The 19,622-nt window shown below is 40.6% G+C and overlaps 1 protein-coding gene across 1 annotated transcript in view; it reads left to right on the top strand.

Annotated features, from left to right (window-relative positions):
- EFNB2 (ephrin B2) overlaps positions 1–19,622 on the top strand; it is a 63,937-nt gene that overhangs the window by 24,379 nt on the left and 19,936 nt on the right. The window contains exons 2-4 of the mRNA XM_082365805.1: positions 1–86; positions 16,984–17,076; positions 17,803–17,916. The exon at positions 1–86 is cut by the window's left edge and continues 198 nt beyond it. Coding sequence (XP_082221931.1) covers positions 1–86; positions 16,984–17,076; positions 17,803–17,916 — 293 coding nt within the window. The remainder of the gene's footprint in view (positions 87–16,983; positions 17,077–17,802; positions 17,917–19,622) is intronic.

Here is a 19,622-nt window from a genome sequence, read left to right as displayed (position 1 = left end):
TGTAAAATTCACTATCAAGTTCCAAGAATTCAGCCCTAACCTCTGGGGTCTAGAATTTCAGAAGAACAGAGATTATTACATTATATGTAAGTATAATTCTATTCATTTATTTTATAGAAATTAGGATAAGCTAAATAGGTTTGTATCAATTTTTGTTTCCTTAAAATTATTACTGTGGCAAATAATTTGGTGGGAATCTTTGCTGAAAAGTTTTTTAAAGAAGCCTTAATTGAATGAGGGACCCCCTGTACTAGTACTACTCATTAACATAAATACCCAAAGAGAAAAAGCCTCCTAGAGTTTTTGTAGTATTGAAATAAGTGGATATATATGAATATATTCAGCATCTCTACTGACAAAACCATTTTTAAGAACCATTGGTGAGATTTTGATAGGTGAATCTTGTGCAATGACTTTTCTCTTCATCCATCCATTCATCCATTCATCCATCCATCCATCCATGCGTCCATCCATTCACTCATTCATTTAGTATTTACTCTGTGCCAGAAACTGCATAAGTGCTAGGGGTTCAACAGTGAACAAGATGGTAAAATGGTACCCATTCCTCATGGAGCTTGTAGGTTCCAAGAATGGGAGTTACAGGCAACCCACACTAGTACATGGGTGCATGAAAACCAGTTTGGAAGAATAAGAAAAAACTTGGGTTTGTTCAATGAATTACTTTTTTATTTACCTATACAATAATTTGACACATTGTTTAAGGAACAGATACTGTGTATCCTTTGGGTCCTATCTGAGCTACTGTTCACTCCCGAGGCTGTGAAATCCGATGAAACACGTGTCTACTAGGTGCAGGTCAGGAGCTGGCACAGAGTTAGGATTGTTCCAGGCCCAGGGTCTGTCAGAGTGCAGTCTGGGTGACTAGGATAGCTGTTCACATCAGGCAAGCAATGAAATGGTTTTTCTTGGTTTCTTTGGTGAGAGTCTGCACTCACTCGTCATGATGAGCTCCAGGTCGTCAGAGGTACTGAGCTGCTGTCTACTGGGTGTGCTCTCCCATCTCTGGGTGATCAGGTTGAAACTCTGGCTTTCTCTACCTCCTAGCTGCTCTTGAGAGTGCAAAATCAATAATTCATTGACTACTTATTAAATACTCAACAATATACTTATCTTCTATTTTTTATTACACTCATTAGTAATTAAAACAAAGATGGTCATAGCCATCTAATCCTTGTTCTTTGCTGTGAACCTGAAATGCCACAGAGGCTGAAAACGTAGTTTTAAACCAACGTGATGTACAGAGAGTGGCTTAGTGAGAATAAGTAACAAAAAGAGAAAGTGGTGAATTATAGATTTAAAAGCACAATGATCATAAAATGAAAATAAAAGCCTTTTGAGGGATGGGACAAGCAGATGGGGTGGTAAAGTGTATGAAGTAAGAGGGAAATCTTTGAAAATATAAAATAGTCATTAGGCAAAATAAATGGAAACCTTAAGCTTTTGGAAGTCCAACAGTGTCTTTTAAAAAAAAAAAAAAAGGCTTTGTAAGTAGGACTGTTTACCAGGATGCTAATGTTTTTAGCATAGCATTTGTAGGGAGCTGAAACCCACCCTACTGAATTCATTAAGCAGATTAAGACCCCTGAATAAGGTGGGAAAAAGGACGAGGGGGTGCCTGAAGATAGATGTTCCTCAGAGTTAAATACGTCTCTAAAACTGTGCCTGCAGCCCTAGCTGCCGACTGGCTCTTCAGGGAGGTAAGCCACCAGACCCAGGTCCCTCCTCTTCCTTTAGCTTGTGACTTCATGCAGATGGCTTTGTGGACCCTAAGTTCCCCCTGAATGCAAGTGGGATTTCAGCAAACATTGTGGGTTTAGTCTGAAATGATATGCAAGAAATGCAAATAAATACCTGGCTTATCAGCATCTTTGTGTCTGATGGAGTGAGCACGTGATAACGACTTATTATCCACACCTGACGGGTTTGTATTTAGAAGCACAATTTAATTTATAATTATAATATTAATCCACACAATAACGGCACATCTCAGTTTTCTTTCTTTGAAAACTCATCGTTAGGCTCAGTAACAGGTTTACCAGCAGGTAGCTGAGCTACACCGACCTCCAGAACCTTCCCTGGAGGTGTGATTTACCACGGAAAAGCACGTGGTAGCCCGGGATAAAAGAATTGTTCTTAAAATAGAGATGAGGGTTTCAAGTTTGAATGCTGCTGGTTGGGTGGTTGTTACAGGCTGGATGGGGAAGGGCCCAGGGCTCAGAGGGTGGCCGGGAGCCCAGGGAGACTCAGAGCACAGAGTTGAAAGACTTGCGCCACGTCACAGACATAGGAAGACACCTCAGATACTTAGGGAAATGCAGGCCCTATTTCCCACCCATCCTCCAGCAAAGCCAGTGGATGGACAGCTTTCCCTGGAAAGGAAATGAAGGATGAGAAGTACAATTCTCAAGAGAGTTGAAAAAGTTAATGTTGACTTTCCATTGCTTCTTCGAGAATCACAAGGCACCCAGACAATTAAGAGATTTTTCAGAGTCACTGCTTTCCACAGCCGGTGATCACTCACACATACACACAGGGTCACACGCCACTTAAAACAGTACTACACTAGGTGGCATGATGGAACACTGCCCTTGACACTGCAAATCACCACTTCAACTTTGAGTTAGCAATGTTGGTATTTTTGAGTTGCTACAAAGTATATTACATGTGTTTAACTCTAAATCTTCCTGTCTAGCTAGTGAGCACCTTCATAACCAAGAGTATTAGTATGAACAGCATCGTTATTGTGTCCTGGTTTCTTTCCATAGGAGGGAAGAAGAGAGGTGATAGTTTGGAGCAGTGCTTCATAACCCCAGAGAGGAACAGTCCAAGTTGCCAATGGACTGAATTGGAATTGGTGTTGTTCGGTCATTCCCTAGATGAACTGATTCCAGGAGCCCAGAGACCTGGGTTCTAACCCTGCTGTGTGAGCTTAACGAGAAAGTCACTTCATTTCTTTGAATTTTGATTTCTTCTCTAGAAACTGCTTTTACTGTTCTTGTTGTTGTTGTTATTCTGGCTAATGATGGAAGTCTCTAGTTCCAAACCATTTTATGGTTAGACATACACATCCAGTATGGGATCTCTTGTCAGGGTGGCTCTTCTCCAATTGAATGGACAGGATCTGCTGTAAACTCTTTAAAGACAGTGAATTTGATTTGTAGTGTTACCAGATTTAAAATACAGGCATCACACTTTTAAGTTTTAGAAGTCATTATTAATTTTAAATTGGGAGTGTATTTTTGAACCTACCGAATATCCACTAAATTCCCCTAGGAAATGACACGACCAAATGATATGTATCCTCATTCGTTTTTCTCCTAGATGACTATGTGCTTTGACATGTGGCAAAATGGTATATATGGGATTTCTTAATGTTGAGAATTGACTTTTTCAAGTGACCCGTTTCAGTCATTAGACTTGGGTTTAATTTGCATAATAAAATCTCCTAGTATTAAATGATCCAAAGGTGGGGATGCTACGACCATTTGATCTGTTTTTCATTACATTCAGATTCTTAACTGTCTTAAAAAGAAAGTAAACATTTTATATAACCTACAGTTATTTTGATCATGTCTTTAAAATTTTTTTTAAGTTTATAAAATAACTATCTGTTCTGAAGTGGCCCATTGTCAAGGGAAGCTCTGTCTTAGAAAAACACACCAGTTAATACAAGGCAAGCATTCCTAACTGTGTTCTCAGCCTTAATACATAATTGTGTCAAAAACGTTTCTTGTAGATGCTTTCTGCGCTTGGTTTCCAGTTTCTTTTTAGAAGTGATAACCCGGAGCTGAATGAGTCAGCAGTTTTGGTTTTGGTGTGGAGGCCCTTCGCAGTATCTACCCTTACGAAGGTTCCATGGGTTGGTCCTCCAGCCTCAGCATAAAACCTTGCAAAATACCTACAAAGAGGTTTTCATCACACTACCAAAATCATGTGAGTCAGAGATGGATGAAAATGAATGCCACTGTGTGGATACTTTTTAAGTGAACCATGGGCACAGCCCAGCTGTTAGAAAGAACACCTTATGCCCAAGGCACCTCCCAATTTAGCTTTGTGTGGCTTTTTACATTATTTTACCTCAAATCTGTAGCCAAGACATGGATTTGTGGAATAGTCTAAAAGTCATCATTTCTAATGATTGTTTGATTAAACGTTGCTCTGAAACTACACCCTGCTGTGTTCACAGTGGTCCTTCCAAAAGCCACTCCTTGCTTTCCTTGCCTGGGAAAGTCTTCCTTGAGAAACACTGAATGAATTTGAATGAGTCACCATTTCATAGGCCCTTCACTGGTTTCATTCTCCAAAGCAATTTTTAAAAAAAATTTTATCAGAGCATATAAAATTAGAAAACTCCTCAGTCAGCTTTGCTGTTTTTTAGACATAAACTCCACTTCTGAGCAAAAATGCAAAATAAATTAAAATGCTTGCACACAAATATAAGGAAACACTATTCTTAAAGAATCAAAACAGAAGAACAGCAGATTCCATTCCTGTATTTTTGTTGAGTGTTTGTTTTCCTTTTTTTGTTTGTTTGTGTTTTTCTTTTCTGTTTTTGATTTACTTATTTCTGCGAGTAAGTGTAGCAAGTGGCACTAAAATATACTGAATGTACTGTAAGCCCTTTCCCTAGCAAAATGGTTATGGGAGGTTTCAAATGTACTTTTACATATAGATGTCTTTTATTTTTTTAATTATTTTTTTTTAATTTATTTATTTTTGGCTGCGTTGGGTCTTCGTTGCTGCACGCGGGCTTTCTCTAGTTGCGGTGAGCGGGGGCTACTCTTCGTTGAGGTGCGCGGGCTTCTCATTGCAGTGGCTTCTCCTGTTGCGGAGCACGGGCTCTAGGCACGTGGGCTCAGTAGTTGTGGCTCGCGGGCTCTAGAGCAGAGGCTCAGTAGTTGTGGCGCATGGGCTCAGTTGCTCCGCGGCATGTGGGGTCTTCCCGGACCAGGGCTCAAACCCGTGTCCCCTGCATTGGCAGGCGGATTCTTAACCACTGAGCCACCAGGGAAGTCCTAGATTTATTTTAGAATATATGTGTGGCCTCTGTAACGTGATTATGTGCTTTGATTAATGAATTATTTATGTGATAAAGGTAGCAAAATCTACATTTCCATCACTAAACATCATCAAGTTCAAGGATGTTACAACATCAGCCTGTCACTTATCTGACTTTGAGGTGGGGATTTATGTTCGATACCTTGCATATCATTGGTGAATTCAAGCATTTAAACACATTTTTATTTTTAACCTACGACAGTTGGCTTTGTAATAGAACGGTCATCAGAATCTTGGGTGTTTGGAGGATACACACACACAGCACTTAGAGCGACAGATGAACATGGTAGTTAGCTGAGAGTCCCAAGTCAGGCAGACCTCGGTTCTTGAACGCCCTTCAGCAAGTAACTTACCCAGTCTGCCTCAGTCTCTTCATCTGTCAGCTGGGGATGATGTGCATTTAAATGGGGTGATGTATGTAAAGTGCTTGCTTCCATGGCTGGCACCAAATAAGGACAACTGAGGGTCTCTTTGTGGGGAGGCGAGGTGGGGGGCTGGTGTGAGACAGCCTGTGCTCTCCTGGGAGCTGGCGGGCGGGGAAGATGGGCTTAAAAAGTGTCACTTATTTGAAATGCCATCCACAAAATGAAATTCCGGAGATTGTCCAAGTTTCAGTAATGCTGCGTAACTTAATTATAAGATCTTCCCTCTTTTTTGTCTTCTTGGAGTGTTAAAAAAGTTCTTTTGTCCTTGGGCTTTCCTTACCAAGAAACACGCATTTATGGATTTTTTTGTTGGTGGAATTGCCCAAGCTTGTTAGCAGATCCTCCCTAAGACCCAAAAGAGACAGACTGGGAGGAGACTTCTACACATGTAATCATTTCCCCACTTACCATCTCACCAACCTTGCCAGGGCCTTTTCTCTGTTCCCTGTTACACAAAGGAAAGGTTTATTTTTATTGATCATTTCAGCAGCATTCCAATGTAGTATAAATATTCTTTTGGAGAAAAAAGTACATGTCAGGGTTGCCTTGTCACTGAGACAAGCTGGGACACTACATCATTTCACTAGTCTGGTAATGAGAAGCATCATTTTTTCTTTTTCTTTTTTTTTTTTTTTTTTTTTGGCCGTGCCGCGCAGTTTGTGGGATTTTAGTTCCCTGACCAGGGACTGAACCCGCACCCCCTGCAGTGGGAGCACGGAGTCTTAACCACTGGACCACCAGGGAAGTCCCCTGAATTTCTATTATTTTTTAACTTAACATAAAATCCTTTTCTGACCGTATTGAAGGCTCTTTCCTAGAGTATATCAGTAAGGCTCCTTGTTCAATTTAATATGAATACAGCTTAAATTCTTTATATTTTAAGGAATAAAATCTCAACTTCTGCTCAATTGGAGCTTGTGCTGAGAAGCTTCTGGCTCGCGGGTCTGATGGAGTCGTGGCCACTGGGATATTTATCCCGTATCTGTCAGGGTTTAGGAGGATTAGGCTATTGTAGATTGAGACTCTGTTCATATTCAACGGCGTCACCTAGGCAGTAGTGACAGCTTATCTCATTTAAAGCTAGACAGAGATTGCCGTGTGAGCGCTATTCCTTATTCCCAAAATAACTCTTGAACGGACAAAATGACTGGTTCTTAAAGCAATGGGGAGAGACTGAAAACCTCCTATGTAAAATAAGAGCAGATGAGAAATGAAGGCGATTCCTTGGGGAAAAAAAGGATTATTTAGGAGTTGCTCAGAATAAAACTGCCTTTACTGTTTCATAAAATACATCTTAATATCTCTAGCACCTGTATTTATAGCTTTTTCAAAGTTTACTTAGACTTGTAAATAACTGAACAGTCCTGGAGACTTCTTTGTACAAGCATGAGAATGAGTTTCTTTCTTAATAGCCTTTAAATATTTATCATGAAAATCAAAATTTAAAGCAAAATAAAGTACTTTAAGAAATAGCCAAGAGTCATTAGACAGACATGAAAAGATTACTTGGCGAAAACTTATTTATATAGTTTTTAAGAGTCCCACGTTTGTTCCTAACAGTCTGAAATCTCAGGCTGGGTGTTTGATCACTTAGAGGGAAGTGTTATGGCCTCACACACTCTTTGAGACTGTCACTTTACAGTCTCAAAGGACAGGTGACAGAGGAATTTTTATCACTGTGAGAAAACAGAACTTGGAAAGTGTGAGTAGTTTAGTACAGTTCACACAGCCATGAAATGTCAGGGGCAAAACTCAAGGCGGGTTGTCAGGCCCTTAGACAAACGTCATTAGTTTATGACAGTGCCTCCTGGGGCACCAAGCATATACATGTATGCAAAGCAAGAGGAAAGATAGTCTAGTCCAAAGCACATTACTTACAGAGTATGGTAAAGAGAGTACGAGTACATACATGTCACATACATAGTGACAGTAAAGAGAGCATATGTACATACATAGTGCATACATAGCGATGCAAGGATGCTACTCGAACTGGATATCAGACAACTCTGTGTTTGTATCAGACGTGTTGGGCCAGAGGCCCTGTCCTTTGTTGTAACGTATAACTAACTTCAATCATGTGCCCCAAAGTTGACCTAAGAAATTCTACAGAGCAGTAGGAAAGGAGAAAGGGCCATTGGTTAACGGTGGTTGTAATAGCAATTTGTCAGGTCTCCTGAATTTTCTTTTTTCTTTTTAGAGCTACTATCAATCAATTCCATTTCTTCAATAAGACTATGCTTTGTGTTTTATCGAGTACAGCTGACCCTTGAACAACACAGGTTTGAGCTGCTTGGGTCCACTTACACACAGATTTTTTTCAGTAGTAAATACTCCAGCACTGCACTATCTGCTGTTGGTTGAATCCGTGGATATGGAATAACTGCGGGTACGGAGGGCTGACTATCAATTGTACTCGGATTTTCGACTAGGTAGGTGTTGGTGCCCCAAACCCCCATGTTGTTCAAGGATCAAATGTACTTTGAGCCCCTCAATGGGAAGTGGCTAAATAGTAAAATTAAAAATAATAAAAATCTCTCAAATGTACAAAAGAGGTAGTAAGAAACTTCAAATTTCCTTAGCCAAGTACAAGTGCTACAGTTTGTGTGGATGGATGGATGGAGGGAGGGAGGGAAGGATGGATGGGCAGATGGATGGATGGATGGATGGATGGGTGGATGGGTGGATGAGTGGATAAATGTATGGATGGATGGATGGATGGATGGGTGGATGGGTGGATGAGTGGATAAATGTATGGATGGATGGATGGACAGATGGATGGATGGGTAGATGGATGGATGGATGGATGGATGGATGGGTGGATGGGTGGATGAGTGGATAAATGTATAGATGGATGGATGGGCAGATGGATGGATGGGCAGATGGATGGATGGATGGATGGGTGGATGGGTGGATAAATGTATAGATGGATGGATGGGCAGATGGATGGATGGATGGGTAGATGGATGGATGGATGGGCAGGCAGAACTTCTGTCAGGAGCATAATTGATCACTTCACAGAGGAGCTAGGCTGTGTGTTGCTAAAAGACAGTCCTGCTTCGCCAATGGCTTTTTGCATTAGTGGAGTAACCCAGTTTCCTTGTTCCTGATGTTAAACCAGGAGCTGAAGGTATTCTTTTATTGAAGCAAACATGCGGAAAATTGCTCTGGCTTCTTGGAGCATAGAACACGTCCCCTGAACAGAATTAGGTTCATGTGTAGGGCAAATTCAGACAGGGCACTTTACCGGGGTTACCACTGGTCTCTAGATGGTCAAAGCAAATAACATCATGTCCATCTAAGCTATTATGCCATCAGAGTGGTGCATTTTCTCATCTACAGTGTTATGTTCTAAACTGTCAGCAAACATTAATTCAGTCACTGGTGAAGCCCTACCACCCAGAGGTGAACTCTGCCTCAGATGGAGGTTTTCCACTTCAGTGCCGCGGTCTCCCAATTACTGGGTCGTTAATATCATTGCAGGCGATTAGTGACAGCAGACTGAGCACGAGGCTTCTGGGATGTGTGCCCTAACCCCTGTGAACTTTCCACTCTGACCCTTCGCTCTCTAGACATTTCCACCTCTCCACAAAGATATTTCAATGATGAAGACCATCAAAAACTCGGGAGTGGGCTAGAAATTGTGTGCTAGAAATAATTCATGCAAACACATGTTTTTTCATGGCTCAGAATGTTTTTATTAGATGTTATCACTATCTCTTGACCAGGAAGTCTCATTTTTTAAAAAAAATCAGAATGCTTAAGTAAAGCTAATATAGACAATAGGGAATTATGTTTTATCTTTAGAACTCTGACATCATTCTTTTTTTTTTTTTTAATGTGAGTTTGGTCATTATATTGAAATGGTCATCTGGCCCCCTATTTTTAAAACATGATTCTTCTTTCTTAGTAGGTTTCAGCCCATATTAAGGTTGACTCACATGTATAAAGGTAAATTATGCTTTAACCATTGACTATCACATTCTCACAATTCATTCTGAATCATTGTGACAGTAAGATTAACTCCCTGAAAGCACGCTAGATGTAAAGCTTTTTTATGAAGTCTTGTTGAAAATTTTTTTTGCCTAATGAGAGATTCTACCTGCATAAATCATCATAACTTGTAGCAATAAAATTTTAGACTCAGAAAGGGATGTTTTCCCGCAACAGAATTTATGAAAAATCAAGACATCAAGGTGTTGCAAGCAATATTGTGAGGAGAAAGAAAGTAAGCCACTCATAAATGATCTCGTGTGTTTAAGCATGCCTCTTGTAAAAAGAGGGGACAGGTGATTTATTACCAGGCCTGTTTGATCTTTCTCAGGAAAGTGTCAGAGCACCCACTGAGCCTGGAAGGTATTTCTGTCACTGACATATCCCTGCTATGTGTGCACACACTTGCACACACACATTTACCGCCTGTTCTTTTACACTCCGGTTGTATATAGTCAGTGGCTTTTCAGGGCTATCTCGTCAAAGATGACTATGGCTTTTAGCATCTTCAGTGATTGTCACTACCTTAATTTTTGTATACACTTCTTAACAGTGAAGAGGTTTAATGAGTAAGCTGTGATGGAATTTCTTTTGTTCTAGGAATGGTGTTTATTACCGTTCTCTCCATAGGGTGACCTCCCTCAATGTCCAAGTCTTGCATAACATGGGAGATAGGAGATATACTAACATATATTGGCACCTTTAGACTCAGGTCTTCGTAGTATCTTTGTATCTTCCCTCTTCCCAAAAGAGTGAAAGTGGCAAAGTAATATCATCCAATCTTTTAGTGAATACACAAACAAAAGCAGTTTACACAACTGTTTCAAGGTTGCTACATTTCTCAAAACTCTCATTTCTAAGCTGTCAGTAGAATATCCTATCATTGCTCATGGTGAACATTTAACATTGAGGAAATAAAATTATACCATTTTATTCAAGAACATCCATTTACACTGGATACTTGCTATTTTTACTCATATTTTAATATGGGAGGAGGGGCTAAATTGTGACTCTGGTTTTTAATTCATTTTTCCAAATCGTTCTGTCTAGTGGAGAAACTAATTAATTGTGCTGTAAAGAAGTCACTGGGGCTAAGCTGGTTGTTACCTCTTAATGCCTGATTTACTGCTTTCAGATTTCAAAACACAACCAGAATGATGCGGGTTTAGTTCAGGTGATTCATCCCATTGTTCTGGAACACTGTTTCCTTGGGTGAAAAACACCCACGTCCTGTAACTTCCTTTGTATTTTTCTTTCGTCAAATCGAGGCCATTTTAAGAAGAATCTATAAAACTTTTACTCTAAGATCAGGCATTCTGGGATAAAATACCATATGTGTTGAAATACTGCTGAACTTTTTTTGATATTACACCAAGCAAAATAGTGAGGCCCTTGGAAAATCATGGTGGTATATTCTCATTTCTTTGACTTATAAATCCACAGAGAAAAGCATATAAAAAGGAAGAAGTTAGAAGAAGTGATTTTTTTCATCGTCCTTTCGGCACATTATACAGATGTTTTTGCTTCAGAAGTTTTTATTAATCAAAGAAAAGGGCATTTATTTTTGGCATTCAGGGGTTGTTGTCATTTCCATGGTTAGAATGTTTCTTCTAAGTTGGTATCTTAAAGGATAACCGTGATACCCAAGGCATTGAACTACACTGAGTTCTAGAAATGGAATTCCTGTCTCTTTAGTACATATTTTGAATGTGCATCATATATTTTGAATTTGAATTCGTGTCAGGGTGTGAAGTAGGGTAGATCTTAGCTTCCTGAGATGTATATTCACATTAAGTAGTTATATTTTTATCAGCCTTCTGGTTTTCAACTTACATATCTCAGTTAATTTTTTGTTTTTAGATACTCAAAAATTTGTTAGCCCTGCTAGAAGAAAACAGTAACCTAGTTTACGTGTCATATTTATTTTAATGTCATGGCTTCACTTTTCACGTTTCCCACTTGGTTCTGCTTCTTTTATTTCCTAAGTTTGCCAGGTAATAGGCTTCTAGTTCTTATGGTTCCTGGGTTGAGTTTCAGGAGACTGATGTGTTGAAAGGCTGCCCTAAGAAATCAGAATTAGCAGGGCCAGCGTATGACGACATGATGGACAAGAATAGTGCCAAGAAGATGATAGAGGATTTCATAAACTGCTCTTTGTTTCGTAATCAAATAAGAGCAAATTTTGTCATGTGCAGTTTATATGAACACGAAGTTTTCATTCTTACTAGAAAATTGAACTCTCTCAATTTCCTGACCCTGTATGCTTATTCTGTGTCTCTTTGATGGACCTCTTTGATGAAGTTGATAAAAACTATTTGCTTTGGAGTGTCCATCAACCCCCCACCCCATCCCGGCCCCATCCCAGTAAGCCACATGTAGTATAGGGACTTCCCTGGCGGTCCAGTGGTTAAGACTCCGCACTTCCAACGCAGGGGCTGTGGGTTTGATCCCTGCTCGGGGAACTAAGATCCCACATGCCGTGTCGCACGGCCAGATAAAGAAAGAAAGAAAGAAAGAAAGAAAATAGTATAAAATGTCCTCCATAGTATATTTTGATGTTTCATTCTTTCCATGATAACCTAAGAATATTCCTTCATAGGGATGCATTTACTCTGTAGAATTTTTTTCTGCTGCCCTCATTCCTAACCTCTTTGTGCATGGGACCCATATTTCGGCACACATCCAGCAGTTAATTCTCCATCTGAAGTGATAGACTGAAATAAAAACAGCCAAGATCCAGGGCAGCAGCTTACCCTTCCAGGGGTGCAGAGCAGTAACAACCGAATGAAGATGCATTAAAATGCGATAGGACTTCCTCTCCGTGGGCACAGCCTAAAAAACACAGCCAGAAATAGTCCTGCCCTTTTGGTCTGCTTTGCCCACTGGTTCTCCTTTTTTCTACTCAGATAACCAGCACACTGCAGATAAGTTCGTGTACAAATAAATGGGAACGCACGGATGTTGGTGGAGTAGTTTTCGGATGTGAAGAGAACTTTTAGGCATTGTGAACTCAGGGTACCTTTTTGCTGAGCAATGATCTCCACCCACTTAAAATCAGGCCCTGGGGGAACAATCTAGTGATTTCAGTACACTCACTACATGCTGTTAGATCCCTGAAGCAAAAGCTTTTAAAAGCAGGCTATAAAATGCCCATGTATCTTTATTAAACCTCTTTTCTAAGTAGATATACTTTTCTAGTAATTTTTAATTTTATAAAGCCTATTTTTACCCTGGGCCAAGGAAAAAAAAAAGGCCGGGCACTAGAAGCTTAGATATAACAATGTTATTTTTTCTATCTCTAAATGATTAAATGCAATTTCATCCATTTAGTACAGTAATACTGTGATTGTGGTGGCATTAGATGACGCTGCTAGAGAGATGCAAAGAAAAACTAAGTAGAATGAGGTTAACCGTTTGTTTTTACTTTCTCCAAGTTAAAAATTCCCAATACATTCAAATCAACAATAAGAATCATTTCAAAACCCTCTCCTGAAATGGAAGTAGATTTTATTCCCAAGCATTAGCAATTTCTTGTTGTATTTCAAAGTCAGCCACTAAGGGTTTTAAAGCTTCTTGGTGACTGGCTATTGCAGCAGAAATCAGAATATTAACCTTGAGGCTTTATTGCAGAATTCGCTGCCAGTAAAGAGGCGCCGTGAGGACAGAAGGCTTTCAGCTGTGCCATTTCTCAAGGTGGTGAGGTGGGGAGGCAGCTCTAGAATTAGGCCCACGCTCTCTACTCTCCATGTTAAGCAGATCATGGGGAAGAGACATTAATTTTTACTAGGAGATCAAATATAAAGTAAGTTGAAGTTACTCTGAGTTTTTATAATTGAACTTGCTATGAAGTTGACCTTCTGAAGTTTCTGTTGGTGCTCACATCTTAAAACAGGGTTTTCCGAAATTGAGTTAATTTGTAGTGAGGTGGATGGACCTAGAGTCTGTCATACAGAGTGAAGTAAGTCAGAAAGAGAAAAACAAATACCGTATGCTAGCACATACATATGGAATCTAAAAAAAGAAAAAAATGGTTCTGAAGAATCTAGGGGCAGGACAGGAATAAAGACACAGACGTAGAGAATGGACTTGAGGACACGGGGAGGGGGAAGGGTAAGATGTGACAGGGTGAGAGAGTGGCATGGACATATATACACTACCAAATGTAAAATAGATAGCTAGTGGGAAGCAGCCGCATAGCACAGGGAGATCAGCTCGGTGCTTTGTGACCACCTAGAGGGGTGGGATAGGGAGGGTGGGAGGGAGACACAAGAGGGAGGAGATATGGGGATGTATGTATATGTATAGCTGATTCACTTTGTTATACAGCAGAAACTCACACACCATTGTAAAGCAATTATACTCCAAGAAAGATGTTTAAAAAAAGCAAAAACAAAAACCAGGGTTTTCCCTGACTGCTTCTTACATCATACCTAACTTGGGGCAAAAATCTTTCATGGCAGAGCATCTAACCGTATTTTGGGGGAGGGGGGGGCGCTGCACCACTTGGCATGCAGGGCTCTTAGTTCCCCAACCAGGGATCGAACCCCAGGCCCCAGCAGTGAGAGCGCCGAGTCCTAACCACTGGACCGCCAGGGAATTTCCTCTGAATTTTAAAGTTTAGCCCCCTTTTAAACAGCCGAGTATTGGGAATGCTGTTTTGATGTTAGGAATGAATTTTTCAAAATCTTCCAGTAGCCTTTGCAACTTCCAAGTTGACTTAAAGGGGAAAGGTGCAGAGTCCAGAATGTAGCAGAAGAACCCTCCTCACTCACAAAGTTCTGCCTTGGCCTGCCCTCCCCCTTCACCCCTCATCCTCCCCCATCCCAGCAGTGGCCTCAGCCTCCAAGAACTCAGCAAAGGCGGCATTTTCAGATTTCATTCTGTGCACCTCCAGGGCTTGAGGGGTTTTTTCCTCCCCAAGGCATAAAAAAAGTTTCCACTGTTAAAGATGCAAAGCAGTTTCATCTCACACTACACAGTTTTCTTCCTACCATGTATAGTTTGTGGATGTTAAATTATAGATTGCAGTTTAATTTGAATACTTTTGGAGTTCTTTACATTTGGGGGTTCTTCAGACACCACTTTGAGTAAACCAAAGGGAGCTCTCCACAAGGGCATTGGTATTCAGAAAAGGCACTGACCGACGAATTAAAATCAAAAGAAAAAGTCACTCAAATTATGTGCACCTCTTGCGCTTCCAGACTGACAAAGTAGAAGTCATCTGTAGTTTCTGCCTCTGCATATGCAGTTCTGAATTATATTTACCAGGGACTGTTCTCTGCCATGCCTTGTCTGTCCTTTCTCATATTCCTTTATTTTTTTTCTTTTAGACCTGAACCTTTTATCTTTTTACCTCAAGGTTAAAATAAATATTCAGTAAATCTATATTCCTCCCCCCGCTACACACCTTTTTTCTCTCTGGGTACCACCCTTCAGATCTTATTTTTATCATTTGTTAACTTAGTGTTAAACTTTTAGCAAGAAAAACTTAGTCATTGAACTTTGCATTGGGGTGCATTTATGTGTACATGAATTAGAAAACATGGAGATGCCACTTGAATTAAGTAAACTAAACCTTTGAAACTGTCAGCCAGATAAAGACATCAGCTTTCCACTGTTTTTTTCTATATAAAAGCATATCCTACATTTTGAGAAAGATCAGATGAGAAAACTGTGAATAAGTGAAGATTATAGCACTGCTCTGAAATTGCCCAGAAAGAGTGCCTGCTTGTAGATATCTATACTGTTCTAAGCCTTTAGGAAGAAAGGATACTTTGAAATTTAGGTACATGTCTGGAAGAAACAAAAGGGAAAGAAGATGGAGAAAATGGGGGGGAAAAAAAAGACGATTTTTTTTTTAAGAGTCGCAGAAGCATGCAGAGTTTTTAGGTATTTGTTCTAATTTATCTGCCAAACATTTTCTCAACAATCTACAAGAGGATACTATCTACTTTTCACCCTAAAAAAAAAAAACTATGATGACAATTTTTGCCCAGTTTCCCAGGAGAAACTCAGTGTCAGCAATAGAAGAAGAGTGAGATATGATTGTGAGGCTGGACTTTAAGGAAACACTCAGATAAGCAGAGATATTTTTGCACACAAGAGGCAGCGATTATTATTAAGGAAAACAGAGAAAGTAAAAGTCGCTAACTCGAGAACACAAAGACAAGTCAATCCTGGCCTTGTTTTCCAGCCAAGATAATTACCCACAGCATACATATTTCCATGCATGCCCTGTCCAACTTTTCTGCTGCCCCACCATTTGGAAAACAAACAGCCCATTAAAAGAATGTCTTTGGATGTATTTTTTTCAGAAAATCTGTCCCTTTTTCAGTGCTTTTAAAAGTATAGAGTTAGTTGACAAAACTTTGATAATTAAAGTAGAGAAGGATTTACCTGGCAGAATTGTTTATGAAACATTTCCATTCCCTGCCCCTTGAACTGTGGAGGAATGAAAACGTCTAACTCCCCACCTCCTTTTCTCTTCTGGAACTTGACCTGTAATTCAAATCCTGTCCCTCAGCAAGGTACCTGGCAGCCTATCTTTTTACAGCTTTAGTTACAGCGCTCTTCAGAGAGAACTCACCGTCCTAAAGAGATAGAACAATGGGTTGAAACAGAGTAGGGCATAGGCTGTTGGATAAAAACAGACACTGAAAATGGTCAAATGTTCTGTCTTTCCTCCTCCTCCTTCTCGAGGTGGAAAGGGCATCAAGCTGGTGGACCTAAGCCAAGTCCTCACCTTAGGTCCTGAGCCGTCCCAGGCCCCTCATAGAGCAGTGGGCACCTGTGAGACCCTCTGTGCATCCAGAGTTCTTCTGCACCAGGGAGCTTGGTTGAAGAGTTTGACCAAGGTCGATGTTGGTGGTAATAACACATCCATTCTTTCGGGTCGAGTACAAAATGATGGAGGAAAACTCCAGAATTTGAAGACTTGCATTCTAGGACAACCTCTTAAGCTCAAGCAAAGCTGAGGAAAGAAAAGGGGCGTGGGAGTCTCCTCTCTAAGTGTTTATAGAACTTGGATGCTTGACAAACAGGGAGCATCAAGGTAATTGTTCTTGAGGCAGGAAATCTATAGTAGAGGAAGCAGGTGCTGTGTGATGATTACCACGTTTTGAAATTACCGTATTTACTATTCTGCTTTTAGGAGGTTGACTCCACAATAGTCAGGTTTTTGGAAGATGCTGTCCCTTTTATCTGTAGAATCAGACAAAATCCGTTAATTATAAAGGGAGGAGAAGGCACTTAAGTACATTGGAAACCAGAGGTCATACGTGCGGCAGTGTGGACGATATCCATCTTTCTTTATTTCTTTATTTTTTTCGTTTTGCCCTTCAGCATCCCATACTTTCAGAAAACTTGTGACTAAGAGTGAATTCTTATTTTCCAAATTGTTTTCAGACATTTCATGTTCATGTAAACTTGGCTTATTGATTTCCTGATTTTTTCTTTATTTTTTTGTTTTGTCCATTTTATTTTTAATCAGCTACATCAAATGGGTCTTTGGAGGGCCTGGATAACCAGGAGGGAGGGGTGTGCCAGACAAGAGCCATGAAGATCCTCATGAAAGTTGGACAAGGTAAAGACCGTCTGCTGCTTCACGGAGCCACTGATCTGGTTGAGCCCCCAGCTAGTATGGCGCCAGCGTTGCCCACACGCGCCTTCACTCACTCTGCAGTTTAGTTTCCAAAGTAAACTTTTCTCTGCACCTTGAGCCACTGACAGATTTCCTCAAGTTGTTGCAACCCACTTCTTTTACTGGAGATACTTCTAAAAGTTGAGGTCAGCCAGGTACAATGTCTATTGCCATGTCTGTATCCACAGATATATTTTTCCTTCTTAAAAGCAAAACACCTCTTTGGTTCACCATTAAAATATCCAGAATGCAAACTAAGTTTCTGCCATTTTGCCCATTTCTGCATCTTGACTACAGAAGACTTGTGTTCACTGAGCCTTTTCACACAGAGATGACCTCTTGTGCAGAAAGAAATATTCTTCTAATTAGAAATTGGGATAGTAATCAGTCAACTCACTCAGTTAAATTAAAATGTCATCTGCAATGCTCTGCCTGCCAAATGCAAGAATCCCTATAGTTTCCACAGATGGCCTCACCATCTAAACCTCTGAAATAACTAGTAAAACCGTTTTGTTTTCAAAGGAAAATTATATTCTTGCATCTCACAGTACTTTGCATAAAGAATCTTATGTTCATTTCTATTTGTGCCTCTTGAGATATAGATCCAGCTCCTAAAGCTAGAGCCCATCAGATGTCTGTGCCGTAAGTAATCGCTTGTTTTTCATATAGATGCGAGTTCCGCTGGGTCAACCAGGCATAATGATCCAACAAGACGGCCAGAACTTGAAGCTGGTACAAATGGAAGAAGTTCAACAACAAGTCCTTTTGTCAAACCAAATCCAGGTATAGCAGCGTGACCCATGTGTGTCTAGGTCTGTGTGTCCCGCACTGCTCGTATCACAGGGGGTAGGACAGAGTCCAAGTACTTCTGCATCAGGAGGATGAACTTGTAGTTCCTGCAGTCAGTAATCTTCGCTCTCGGTTAGTTGTTATCAATTACTCAACCAGAATAAAATAATTAACTCCCACAAAAGTCTTACATTCAGAAGAGTAGAATTCATCAGATGTAAGTGCCAATTATTAGCACTGCTCTTTCAGATCAAAGCTGTTCTCATTGGCTGACACTTTATCGTGCTGTTTGCAAACCTAGCTTCAAGCCAGTGTTAATGTATATATAATTGTACCAGTGCTTCATCTAGTTATATCTAATCCACAGAGAGCCTGACGGATCCTCTTCTACATTTAAGATGGTAACATCTTAAAATATTGCATAATGCCACATTTTTCAGGTGGTTTCGTCAAAATTTTTTTTTCACATTTTCAGTGTAAAATAAAATATTAAACGGAGTCCTGGCAGAAGTTTAGAATACTGGATAAAATTGACTGCCGTTTAACTTCGTTTTTTTAGCAGTCTTTGAACAAACAGCTATGTGTTTGTTACCACGGGAATGAATTTTTTATATGGTGGTCGCTGAGCAGACGTCAGCAGTTCCGTATTAGGGATCCGCATGCCTGGTTGGTAGTCGTGCGAATTTAGCATCTGTAGCGATATTCCATCTCTTTCCAAGCTCCAAGGAGGGAAGTTGTTATTTCTAACTTTCAATGACAAGATGTGTCAAATTCTTATGACAAACTGATAAATGGATAATATAATGATGCCAGGCAGTTTTTTAGTGCTTAACATTTGGGTTGGCAGTCTGTTCCGTGTGAGAGTTTCTGCTGCCTTCCAAATATATTTTAAGTGTAAATCAAATAATACAAACGAGTTACGGGTTGAACGTTTTCCCAGGCCCCATCCCTCTTTGCAAGCTCTCCAGCCAGCCGTCGGCAGGGCCTGTCTTTAAAGGCAGGCGGTTTGGAGCTTCCCATGAAGCCACCGTAGCCAGAGAGGGCACGAGAACAGCGTGGCCTGGGCAGCAAGTGCTGACCTGGAGAATCGGCCACTTGCCTTCTTCCTCCCGGAGGTGGCTGCAGGCTGGCTGACCTGGGTTGAGACGCGGGGCAAGATCAGGGGCTGGCCGTCAACAGCCTGTCCCCGCAGCTGATGCGTGATGATGTACGGAAGGGAAGCCATGAGGCCTGGGAGCAGCTTCCGAGTCCCACCTGGAGTCCCACCTCCCCGATGGCTGGCTTCTGCCGTTTGCATTTAGCTATTTTTTTAAATTGAAGTATAACTGATTTACAATGCCGTGTTAGTTTCAGGTGTACGGCACAGTGATTCAGTTTTATATATATATATATATTCAGTTATGTATATGTATATTAGATATTCAGTTATATATATACACATATATTCTTTTTCCGATTCTTTTCCCTTATAAGTTATTGCAAAATATTGAGTAGAGTTCCCGGTGCTCTACGGTAGGTCCTTGTTGGTTATCTCTTTTATAGATAGTAGTGTGTATCTGTTACTTCCCAACCTCCTAAATTTATCCCTGCATTTCGCTATTAAACGAGGCGCTTGGTTTGCCAGTCTAGCTGCCAGGGAAGTCTGTGGCCTGCCAGCGGCCGGCCAGCCCTGGGGAGAGCGGTGACTCTTCCGGCTGCTC

Source organism: Balaenoptera borealis, assembly GCF_965194805.1.
Source record: "Balaenoptera borealis genome assembly, chromosome: 18".
Classification (NCBI taxonomy): domain Eukaryota; kingdom Metazoa; phylum Chordata; class Mammalia; order Artiodactyla; family Balaenopteridae; genus Balaenoptera; species Balaenoptera borealis.
This window is presented reverse-complemented; position numbering and strand designations above follow the sequence as displayed.